General features: G+C 51.2%; 1 protein-coding gene across 1 annotated transcript in view; it reads right to left on the bottom strand.

Moving 5' to 3' along the window:
- Positions 1–1850: 1850 nt before the first annotated feature.
- Positions 1851–12129, bottom strand: part of SHKBP1 (SH3KBP1 binding protein 1) — a 13232-nt gene continuing 2953 nt past the window's right edge. The window contains exons 7-18 of the mRNA XM_080908159.1: positions 11960–12121; positions 11238–11328; positions 10954–11144; positions 10119–10234; positions 8653–8740; positions 8451–8567; positions 7030–7200; positions 4289–4444; positions 3784–3880; positions 2890–3068; positions 2334–2448; positions 1851–2232 (exon numbers count right to left, since the gene is read on the bottom strand). Of these exons, the coding sequence (XP_080764285.1) occupies positions 2001–2232; positions 2334–2448; positions 2890–3068; positions 3784–3880; positions 4289–4444; positions 7030–7200; positions 8451–8567; positions 8653–8740; positions 10119–10234; positions 10954–11144; positions 11238–11328; positions 11960–12121 (1715 nt within the window). The 3' untranslated portion in view covers positions 1851–2000. The remainder of the gene's footprint in view (positions 2233–2333; positions 2449–2889; positions 3069–3783; positions 3881–4288; positions 4445–7029; positions 7201–8450; positions 8568–8652; positions 8741–10118; positions 10235–10953; positions 11145–11237; positions 11329–11959; positions 12122–12129) is intronic.

The following is a 12129-nucleotide window of genomic DNA, read 5'->3' as shown; positions in this document are numbered from 1 at the left end:
CACATCCCCCAGGATAGAGCGTTCTGACTGTCCTGGTGTGTAAAAAAGAAAAGAAAAGAAAAGTCATTTGTCCTTTTAGCTCTACCATCTGTGTCCCGAATGCTCTGGCAAAGCAGAATTCGACGCCACTTTTGATTATTTTGGAGGAGCATTTCATGTAGCCCAGGCTGGCTCCAAACTCGCTCCATATCAGAGGATGACCTTGGACTTCTGATGCTCCTACCCTGACTTGGGTTTCTGGGGATGTGGCCATTTCTTCCTCTTCTCTTTGCACCTCAGAGATCTGGGTTTATTGCTGTGTCCTCGAATTCACGCCTAGTAGAGTCAGCTGGTTGTTTTGTTTTGTTTTGAGATCGGAGTTTTCACACTGTGTGACCCTGGTTGACCTGAAATTCATCATGTGGAGCAGGCTGCCGTCGAACTCGGAGAGATCCATCTGCCTCTGCCTCTGGAGTGCTGAGCGGAAAGGCGTACACCAGCATGCAAGGCCAGCCCTCTTGGAACCTCTCTTCCATTCTGCCCACATGGAGCTGACCCCTCCTCCTAGCTTATGAGAGCTCATGGCATGGATTAGGACTGTGGAAATCCTTCATTATGCTGACCACAGTGACTGGTTCAAGCCCACGAAGCCATTTTTGTTTGTTTTGTGACAAGGTTTCTTTGTTGAGCCAAGGTTGGCCTAATTTTTTTTCTTTTTCTTTTTCTTTTCTTTTTTTTTTTTTTTTTTTTTTTTTTTTTTTTTGGGAGAAGGCGCTTTGCTCTGATTGTTCTGGACTTCTCTAATGTAGATCCGGCTGGCCTTGACTTTACAGAGATCCACCTGGCTGTGCCTCCTTGGTGCTGGGATTAAAGTTGTGTACCACTATACCACACTCAAATCACAGTGGCCTCTTAATTTGTGCATTAGTTTCTTGTCTCTTGCTATGAAAAATACCCGGTTAAAAACAACTTAAAGAAGGATTTATTGAGGCTCCGTCATGGTCATATTATATATACCATCAGGAAGCCCAGAGCAATGAACACCCAATACTCAGCTAACTCCCTTCTTCATGCCGTCTGGGATTCCAGCTGTCTGGGCGGAGTCTGCCCACGTCACTGAACCTAATTTAGACAATCCTTCACACATGCACAGAGTCTCACCTAACCTAATTCTTCTCAAGAGCGATTAGACCTTCCTTACCTAGGGGATCATAGATCTGGTCAGGTTGGCAACAGTAACCATCTTTACAGCTAGAGATTCTCCTGCCTCAGCTTCTGGAGTGTTGGCGTTACAGGTGTGTTGTCAGCACACTTGGGTCAGTTCTGTTTTGTTAGTTTTTCTTTTGTGGCTGCCAGAAGAACGGAACAGTAAGGGGTCTTCTGGGATCATCTTGACTGTAGGTGAAGTGTCCCAGAAGGAGACTAAGGCAGGAGGTACAAAGCCATTCTAAGCCTTAGAACCCTTACTTCCTGCGGGAAGCCAGAAGGTAAGCCAGTAAGTTCTCTTCTCTGCTTAAACCAGAAGGCAGATGTGTCTGATTATCTTTTGTTCGTTTCTTGCTTGTTTGTTGTTGGTTTTGAGACAGTGGTCAGTGATAAACTCTACATAGCCCTAACTGCTGGAACTCACTATGTAGACCAGGCTGACCTCTAAGCTACAGAAACCCACCTGCCTCTGCCTCCCCAGTATTGGGGGATTAAAGGCGTGCTCCATCACAGCTGATACAATGTTTTAGAATTTACAGCTGGAGCCTGATTATTGGTCCCTATGGCGGCTCTATCTCTTCCCGGCACAGTCCCCCTCTCCTCCCCCAAAACAAACAAAGACTGTAAACAGTATTGGCAGTGAGGGTTTTATTAGAGATGGTGGCTTTGGCATTTAGAAAAGGAGAGAGGCGAGAACTTGGTGACAAAGATCACCCTAAGGAAAGCCCCTGGCTTCAACAGGAAGCCCCCTCCTCCTCCAAAATTCCATTCCTTGGAACCAGTCCACAAGAAGGCACGGTTGGTCGTGGATAGATTCAAAAGGAAGTTTCGTTAAGAGTGTTCTTGGGAGGTATCAGGGGATTCCCAAGACTGGTGGAGGGTCGAGGGGCTGGTGTTGGTGGCCGTCGGGGCTCCGGAGCACCCCTTGCCAGTTCTTGACACCGATCCACGAAGCTCCCTGCTCCGCGGCGCCGGGCCTCTGCCTGTGGGGGGCTGGGGCTCCCTCTGTGGCCACATAGGGAGGTGTTGCTGGAGGCTGAGTGGAGACTGAAAGAGAGGGAACTCAGTGTCTTGGGTCACAGGGCAGTGTCCCCCAGCGTCACCATGCTGTTTCCGTTGTACAGACAGGGAAATGGAGTCACAGCTACCTGGTAAGAGAGGCCCTGGGTGAAGGGCTGGGGAAAGAGCCCCGCGAGGAAGCCAAGGGGCTCAGTTCACAGTGCTCTAGTTGTTCCGTCAGCTCTTCTTCGGTCAGGCCGCCGGCTGGGGGGGACGGGCAAAGAAGTATAGACAGGGGTAAGATGGGGTCACAGGTCAAGAGCAACTGGAGATAGGAGAGGAAAAAAGAATCCAGAGATAGACAGGCTGGGGTCAGAGGCTATGAGAGAAAAGGGGAAAGCAGTAGTAATAAGAAAGGACTAAGGGCTGGAGAGGTGGCTCAGAGATTAAGAGCACTGACTGCTCTTCCAGAGGTTCTCAGTTCAATTCCCAGCAGCCACATGGTGGCTCACAACCATCTTAAATAGGGTCTGGTGCCCTTTTCTGGTGTGTCTGAAGACAGCGACAGTTACAGTGTACTCACATAAAAATAAATAAATCTTTAAAAGGGAAACAAAAGGGAAGGGACCAGTGGGCAGGGGCCAGGGAAGGGAAATCTTGGGGATGGTGGGGCCTGGACCATGGTTGAGGTGGGGCAGGAAATACCAGGGGTTTGGCCCAGGCCATCCATAGCAGTGGTCAGGTCCCACATGGCCAGGCTGCCGTTGGCCTGGCCGGTGAGCAGGTATCGTCGGGATCTGGAGCCCAGGCGCCTGGAGCCTTCACACTCCAACACTGTGAAGGCAGTCGTGGGAGAGCCATCCACCGAGCGCACAGAACACACCCTATGGGGTGCAGAGATCCGAAGTCACGAGGCCTGGTCCCTCTCCTTACACCCTTCCCCAGCCAGTCTCCACCACTGACTGAGGATTCAGCTCCTGTCCCTCCACTGACAACCTTATCCCTCTTTACCCATCCCTCCTTATCCATCCCCATCCAGTTTATTTTGTTTTGAGACAGGATCTCACGTAGCCCAGACTGGCCTGCAACTCAACCACAGGTAGTTGAGAATGAACTTGAACTTCTGATGCTCCTGCTTCTACCTCCAGAGAATCGGGGACACGGGGATGTACCATACCCTGTTTGTTCAGTACTGGAGATCACACCCAAGGCTTCATGCTGGACACTCGCTGTACTGACCCCATCAGGCTGCGTTCCTCTGTGTAGTTCCTCCCAGCCTTGGCACATGCCCTATCCTTACCAGACACACTCTTTCTCCCTTTCTTCTTCTGTTTATGATAATTTAGCTCTGGGTTTCTTTGAAGAGCCCACTCCCTAGGCAACGCTCCCAGGCCTCCTTTCCCCCGACACCTGCTCTGGATTCTTCTAGCGCCTGCACCCCATCCCCACTCGATTTATCAGGCTATCTATCCAGCACAGTGACCTGAGGTTTTACCAGTGTCTCTTGCACACATATAACCCAGAGGCCAGTTGACCCTGTAGCTTCTGCTCCTTCAGGTCTCCTCTATGGTCCCGCCTCTTTGGTGGGACAGTACTTACCGCTGCCCAGTGGAGGAGAGACGCACAAACAGCTGGCTGGCATTTGGCACCACCTTCTGGATGAACACCTGCTGGTCATCCCGCTCACCATAGGGACCTGGGCAGGCAGGGACAGGGTAAGGGCTAGCCAGGATCTACAGGGCCTTCAGTGTCCACAGCACTAGCCTTTCTCCATAGCTGAGCCAACTCCCAGACCTAGATCCTGCTCCCAGGATACTGCAGTTGGGCGAGGCAGAGGGAAAAAGGGACTATCAGAAGACGGTAACCTGACCAGTGCTGGTAAGTGTCAGTGGGAATTGGTGGCCTGACAGAATGGTGGCAGCTGCTGAGTACAGAGGTGAACAGGAGATGGGGAAAGCCAAGATGATGGTGAGCAAGGGTCAGAAATCAGTGCCACTGGTGGGCAACAGAACTAGGCAAGCAGGAGGTCTTCAGAGGCCAGTGAGATCCCACGGGGCCTAGGCAGGTCTGTGGGAGGAGTCAAGGGCCGGGAATCAGCGGGTACCAATGTCATTGCCAGCACTACAGCCACCGAACCCATCGGCCGATTCCAGCGCCAGGATCTTGAAGGACGCCAGCGGAGTGGAACCAGGCTGGGTGGAGATCGTGCCTCGAAAGCGGGTCACAGACCATGTCCGAACATGGTTGTTGTCGGCACACACTAAAGAACAAAGAGAGTAGCAGGTCAGGCCTGACCAAGGCACCAGTGTCGTTCTGACACCACCAAACCTTCAACACAGCATGAGCCCTTTTAGAGAACTGCAGGAATTCTCTTGGCTAGAATTCCATAAGCCCAGAGAACCTGCTGGATCAGCCCCTGAAAAGATTTTAGTTTGACCCTATGTTAATCTGTTCCCGACCCTGCCTAGGAACCTTTCTCCTCATCTTTCCCTGATCCAGTCCAAAGCAAGGACCACAGCATCTGAGACTGACCACGCCCCTGCTCTGCACTTAACTCCTCCCCCTCTCCCCATTGGTTCCTTTGCACGGCCCATTTCCTGGGACTGGAAAGCTTGCCCCTGAGGGTCTGTACCATTGGTTCATCATTTCTGCTCTAAGGTCCTTGGCTTCAGACAGGCTTGCTCTGAATTCAGCCCCCTTTCAGTGACCCTCACACACTTTAGAAAGAAATGTGAAACCAGAGGTGTGGTAGCACATGCCTGTAATCGCACTATTTGGAAGGCTGAATCCAAAAGACCCTGAATTCAAGGCGCTGGACTATATTGCAAGAGGCGACAGCCTAGTTGGTGAAGTGTTTGCCAGACGAGCAGAAGGATCGGAGTGTGGAGGTATGTGCTCCTCATCCCTGAGAGGTGGAGACGGGAAGGTCCCTGGCCCAGTGCCCTAGCATAATGGGCGATCTCCAGATCCCAGTAAAACACTGTCTTTAAAAAACAACGGAGGAGTTGGAGAGATGGCTCAGTGGTTACAAACATTGTGGCTTCTCTCCCAGAAGACCCAAGTTCAGTGCCCAGCACCCAAGTAGCAGCGCACAGCTGTCTGTAACTCTAGGTTCAGGGGATCCAGTGCCAAAACACCAACACACACAAAATAAAAATAAATTAAAACAAACAAAATGGAAGGTTCTAGAGAGTGGTTTAGGCTATTCTTAGTGCCAGCACACATCAGTGACTCACAACCACCTGTGACCCATCTCCAGGGAGACTGGCATCCTCTTCTACCTTCTGCAGGGTAGACACACTTAAATTTTTTTATTTGTTTTGTCTTGAGACAGAGTTCCTGGCTATCCTGGAACGGTCTCTGTAGACCAGGTTGGCCTCCAATACAGAGGTCTGCTCACATCTGCCTCGTGAATGCTGGGATTAAAGATGGGAGCACTGCACCCACGGGTCACCTGGCAACCACTTCATAGTTACTCACGGCCTTGAATACTACTTGGTGATCATTTGTTTGTTTATTAGTTAATTAATTTATTTATCACAGGGTAAGGGTCAAACCAAGGGCCTTTCACAACTATGAGTGTGCCCTATCACGGAGCTTTCTGGCCTCCTCTGTGAGGCTGTAGACATACAGGGGCTCCTATGAAGGCCAGAAGACAACGCCAGAATCTTGGGGACCTGAGGTCACAGGTGGTTGTGAGTCACCATGTGGGTGCTGCGAGTCGAACCTGGGTTCTGTGGAAGGGCAGGCAATGCTGTTAACTGCAGAGCCATCTCTCCAGTCCCCTCCGGCTTGCTGTTTGAGACAGGGTCTCTCTCGGAACCTGGAGCTCACCTATCTGGCCACTCTGTCATCCCTTTCTGGGCTCTGGGTTTACAGATGTGCACCGCTGTGCCTGGCTTTTACACAGGATGGTGGGGATTCGAACTTAGGTCCCTACGCTGGCTGTTAATATTGACTGAGATGTCAGGTTTCTTTTGTTTTTTGTTTGTTTTTTACATTGAGGGAATGCCTCCCTCTAGTCCGGGCCAGCCTTGACCTCAGGAGCCTATTGCGTTAGCATTCCTAGTGCTAGGTCACAAGTATAAACAGCCATGCTTGGTTTTCTGTGCATTTACATTGCTTCCTAGTGCTGATGGACTGAAGTGGGGGCGTCCTGTATGTGAGACACACACACACACTGCTGATTACCCCCCCCCCGCCCCACATGTCTATTTTTTTATCTACCATTTGCAGTTTCAACTAGAGGATTAGTTCCCCCTGGAAACAGAATTGAACTGTCTTGTTATCTCTCACTATGTCCCACACCTAGTACACAGTAGACGCTCAACTAAGTTATCTTCTTACCCGGCCCCTCACCTCCCAAATATATGTTTACTCTTCCCAAGCTTGCAAGCTTGGTCCCTTTACTATAAGCTTTTTTATTTTTAATTTCTTAGAGACAGGCTCTCATGTAACCTATTAGCCTTGAACTCAGTTTGTAGCTGAGAATGACCTTAAGGTTCTGATCCTCCTGCCTCCACCCCCAGAAAGCTAGGATTACAGGTTTGCTGCTGGGATTCAAATTCGGCACTTTGTTAGTTTTATGCCACGCAAGCACATTACCAGATTAGATGTATTCCTGCATCTTTCTCTGTAGCCCAGGTGGACCTTGAACTGGAAGTGATTCTCCTGCCTCAGCCCACTGAGTGCTGGGATCCCAGGCATGAGTCACTGTACCTGGAACAGTCTTCCTCTACTCCATGGCTACCCTTGAGGGTCTCCTGGTACCTCACAGCACTGCCTCTCACGCAACTGTACCCCTGGCTTCACACTCCCAAAGCTGTCGTCCTGCTGGGGACCCACCAGAGATGAGGTGCTTCTCTGACAGCATGATCTTGGTGACAGGGCTGCGGTGCACACTGAAGGTCTGGAAGAGCTTGGGTCCCGAGCCCACCGTCTCTGGGTGCTGTACGATGACCCGAACAACCCCAGAGCTGGTGCCATAGGCAATCTCGATCCAGTTCCCACTGTCACCTGGGGAGGGCCAACAACCAAGAGAAGGTTAGTCATGGCAACAGAACCAGGGCAAAGAGGGGGGAGAAGGGAGGGAGCGAGGACAGACACACAAAGAATCTGACCCTGGGAAGAAATACAGGAGGGGTGCAGAGATGGCTCAGGGCCATTGAGAACATTCGCTGCTCCTGCAGAGGACCCAGGTTCAATTCCCAGCACCCAGAGAGCAGTTCACAGCTGTAACTCCATTTCCGGGGAATAAAATCCCTTCTTTTAGACTCTTTGGTCACCAAGCATGTACACGGCATACTTACAAACACGCACCACAATACCCATACATATAAAAACATAGATAAATTTCTCTTTTTAAAAAACACTCCAGAATGACATGTAAACAGAGATAAGTGGAGAGCCCACTTCGAGTGTCTCAGGGACTCCACTGGCAAACTTTGCATTTTGAAATTCTCAGAAACTGTTGGGGTTTTTTTTTTTCCTCTCTCTCTCTCTCTTTTTTTTTTTTTTTTGCAGTCAGGGTCTCATTACTGTAGCCCTGGCTAGCCTGAGATTCACTGTGTAAACCAGGCTGGGATTCACTATGTAAACTCACAGAGATCCCCCTGCCTCTGTCTTCCGAGTGTTGGGAGAGATTCCCAGAAGCTAAACAAACCACCGTAAAGAACACAGGTAGAGTGCAGCTTTAGCATTTCGAGCAGTGTCCATGGGAGAGACACTGGTGTCCCATACGGGAACATGAATGAATGTTAAATCTAGAGAATGGAGAAGGACTGAGGGGCTAGCCTGTGACCACAGCGTCCATGAGCCTGAAGCAGGAAGGTGAGGTGTTTTGGAATTAGAGGCTAACCTGGACTACAGGGAAAGAACCTGTCCTCCCCATAGAGAAAGAGAGAGAGAGAGAGGGAGAGAGAGAGAGAGAGAGAGGGAGAGAGAGAGAGATTGAGAGAGAGATCAGGCTCCTTAGGCATGGAGTTGTCTACTATCTGGCATATATCCATGTTTTTATGAATTAGGCAAATGCCGTGTCCAGACAGGAGATAGATGAGACACAAAAATGAATGAACGGTGGCTTGTCATGGTGGAGAGACCAGCAGCACCACAGCAGCTAAAAGAGGGCCAAATACAGCGAAACAAAAAGCACACCCTGCAGGAATAAGAACTAGAGCCCCCGTCCCTGAGGAATTCCCCCCTGAGACACACTACTATGGCTGGCTCTGGCTGGCCACAGAAGGGAAAGAAACTTTGTCATCGCTTACTGGTCTTGGGGGTGAGGTAGACGCTGAGGGCGGTGACGCCATCCTCTGCTGGGTCTCGGTAGAGCTCACTGACAAGCAGGTCGTTGTCCTTCATGCGCAGGGGGAATTTCTGCACATCTAGATGGGCAGGCAGGGGTGGAGCGGATGCAACCGAGGCTCCTGTTCCAAGCCAGCCCTCACGCTGCAGAAGAGCACTGCTTACCTACATAATAGATGGAGCCGTTGCTGCAGCCCAGGAGGAGAAAGGAGCCGGCTGCGTCATAGCTTGTGATAGGCTGGACCTCCTGGACCTGGGGCAGGCGAAGGGCAGTTTAGCTCTATTGCCACACAAGGTGTCACTTTGTAGCCCGTGCCTGGCATCCCTGCCTTTCTCCCACAATGCCCATTTCTGTGTGCCCAGCCTGGCCAGGTTACTTGGGCCTGAGCCCATAGCTCTCAACCTCACCAGGGACCATTGTCTATGGCTCTCTCTGGAACTGGCCTGGGCACCTTCCTCTCTATCTTAGACCGTTTGTTCCTTGGCCCCCTTCTCCTGCCTTTGTTGAGTTTTTAAATTATTTTCTGAGATCGCGCGCATGTGTGTATCTGTGCATTAGTGTGTACACATGAATGCGGGTGCCCACAGAGGCCAGAGTTGTCAGAGCTGCTGCGGGCTGCAGTCATAGGTGGTTGTGAGCCTCCTGATGTGGGTGCTGGGAATGGAACAGGAGACGTCTGAAGGAACACTGCCTGCTCTTAACTGCTGAACCATCTCTCCAGAGCCTTTTTTGTTGAATTTTGACACTTGGCCCCATGTAGCTCAGGTTGGTATGCAACCTGATAAATAGCCCAAACTGCCCTGCCCTTGAAGTATTAATGATCCTTTGTCCACAGCCCGTGTACTGGGACTGTAGGGGCATGTGTGGGTGTGTGCATGTGATGTGTGTTTAGTATCTTGTTTAGCATGGGGCCTCCTTCCACATACCAGCCCCTCACTGGGGGATTCCAGGCAGGGGCTCTACCACTGAGCCACGCCCCCAGCCCCTCACTGGGGGATTCTAGGCAGGAGCACTTCCATTAAATTGCAACTTTTGCTGTCTCTCCCCATCCCCCTCATTTTGACATGACTGTCACTAATCTACCCAGGCTTACTCTGTAGCTCAGGCCGGCCTCGAATCGGATTCTCTTACCTCAGCCTCTTGAATAGCTCAGGTTATAGGCCTGTACAAGCAGGCCCAGCCTGGCTCCATGGTTCTGATTTGCTCTATCTGCTTTGCCTCTGTGTCTCCTACCTTCACTGTTCCTGTTTCTCTCGGTGTTTCTTTCTGTGCTTCTGTTCCCCTCTCAGAACACACTAGTAGGACAAATACACTATAATTCCATGTTTTTCCCTCACATTCTAGGTACGGCCTGGGCTGGGTGGAGTGAGGGAGTGATGATACGTCCCTGGCATCCTGTCGTCGCTACATCCGCTTGAAGAATCCCACCACCTTCCATACCCACCCATCCTTCATGTTGGTTCTTCAGCCACTCCTACAGGAAGGCCTCCTGGATGTTCTACGGACTTTTATCCCATGTCAACTGTAGGGTTCTCTTGTTTTTTCTCTAGGTGGGGCGAAATAGGAAGGAACCCTGGGCCTGCACAGTCTAGACACTTGGGAAGAGGGAGCCAGGCTGGCACACACTCACCTGCCAGTGCTTGGTCACGGCGTTCCAGACACCGATGCGCCCTGTGTGGCTTGTGGCAATGAGCTGGTTCCCAACAAAGAACAAGGCTTCGACCGGCACACCCAGATGGAAGACACCTGTAGGCAGCAGGGGTGGGGGGTGGGGAGGCGCTCAACAGGAAGCCAGATCCCCATTGCAGGGCTGGGGCAGCAAGAAGCCCCAGGGCCCCAGGTTGTAACAGGATCCATGGCAAAGAGGACCCCAGGAATTACCCAGAATATCGGATGGGCGTAGGACTACAATGGCAAGTAGAATTCTAACAAGCTGAGGTTGCCAAAGGGGCCTCCACCCTTCCTTTGGAACAAGGGCTATGACAAGTAAAGGCTAAGCTTTGTGACTATTGTTTTGAGTCAGAGTCTCATGTAGCCCAGGCTGGCCCCCACCTTCTGTGTGCTGGATTACAGCTAAGTATCACAGGTTTTATGGTATAAGGATTAAATCCAGGATTCCACGCACGTTCCTTTCTCTCCAGGCACATAAATAAATATATGATAAAATAAAATACAATCAGTGCGTTAACTGGGTATGGTGGCTGTAATCTAGTATTCAGGAGTTGAGGGCAGGAAGACCTGGAATTCAAGGCTAGCTTGGACTACAAGGTAAAACTTTGTCTAAGGCAAAATGAAACAATGAAAAGTTCAGAACTCCGAAGTTCTGAAACACTGTCTCCCAAGGCAAAAAGACTGACTCTGCACAGACTTCCCATTCTGTCCACGGGCTTCTGAGTCTCAGGGGTCGGGTTATTTTAACAGGTTACAGGATCCTACAGAGGTCTAGAAGAGTCCAGGAGACGTACCGATCTCAGAGCCACCCCCTTGTGCCTGTAGCGCCCACAGGAGAATCTCACTGCCCGTGGCTGCAGCCACCATCTTGTCATGCTCTCCGGGAGCACCGCCCAGCACCCGGGCTGTGAGGGCCAGGCGCTCAATGGGCCAGTCCAGGCGTGGGCTGGAGAACGCAAGTTGCCAGCCGGAGGCTTCCTTCAGCCTGTGGGATGGAGGGACATCAGTAACTCCCACCTTAGAGTGACCGCACCCACAGGGGCAGTGCCTCCCACTCCCCCATCCCCGCCCTCAGCACCGATAACAGACGAGAAAGTGGGTATACGCCACGGCAATCCAGTTGTGGTGACCACACACCAGGCGCACCATCCCTGGTTCCTCTGGTTGGCCTTGGGGATAAGAGAGGAGACCAGAGCAGGGTCACAAAGGCCCACTGGCCCTGACCTCCTGAAGGACAGTATAACTGTCTGGGGAACTTAGTGAGAAGGCTGGGCTCAGGGGAGCTGGTTCAGCATACAAAAGCAATTATGGCACCTCCTGACAACCCAAGTTCATTCTCCAAAACCCACAGGGGGTCCTGTGACAAGTACGCTGTGCTCTGTGCTCACACACGCACACACACAATCCTGAAAATTAAAAATAAATCACCAAATAAAAATAAGAACTTGAGGAGCAAACAATTTGGGTTTATACTCCTAATCCCAGCACTTGGGATTGAGGCAGGAGGACTGGATTGCTCTGAGCTCCAGGCCAGCCTGGACCAGAGTAAAATCCTATGGGGGGGGGGCGGAAGGGGAGGAGCACTGACTGCTCTTCCAGAGGTCCTGGGTTCAAATCCCAGCAGCCGCATGGTGGCTCACAACCATCTGTAATGAGATCTTCTGGTGTACAAATGTACATATAGGCAGGCTACCCATACACATAAATAATTTTTTTTAATTAAAAAAAAAAAGAAAGCAAGCAAGCAAGCTAGGGATATTCAGAGGCAGAACTACGCACTAAGCTCAGTCCCAAGCTCACCTGAAGGGGTTGGAGGTGCTCTCTCATCCAACATTCGGCCCAGCAGCCCTGCGTTACCCAAGTTGGGAGGCATTGTGTTGCTCCGTCGAACAGGGGTTGGGCGTCCCCCTGTTTGCTGGGGCCCCGCCAGGCTATGCCGGTTCCGCCGCTTCGCTGGGAACACTGTGATG

The sequence above is a fragment of the Micromys minutus genome (assembly GCF_963924665.1).
Source record: "Micromys minutus genome assembly, chromosome: 32".
NCBI classification, from domain to species: domain Eukaryota; kingdom Metazoa; phylum Chordata; class Mammalia; order Rodentia; family Muridae; genus Micromys; species Micromys minutus.
This window is presented reverse-complemented; position numbering and strand designations above follow the sequence as displayed.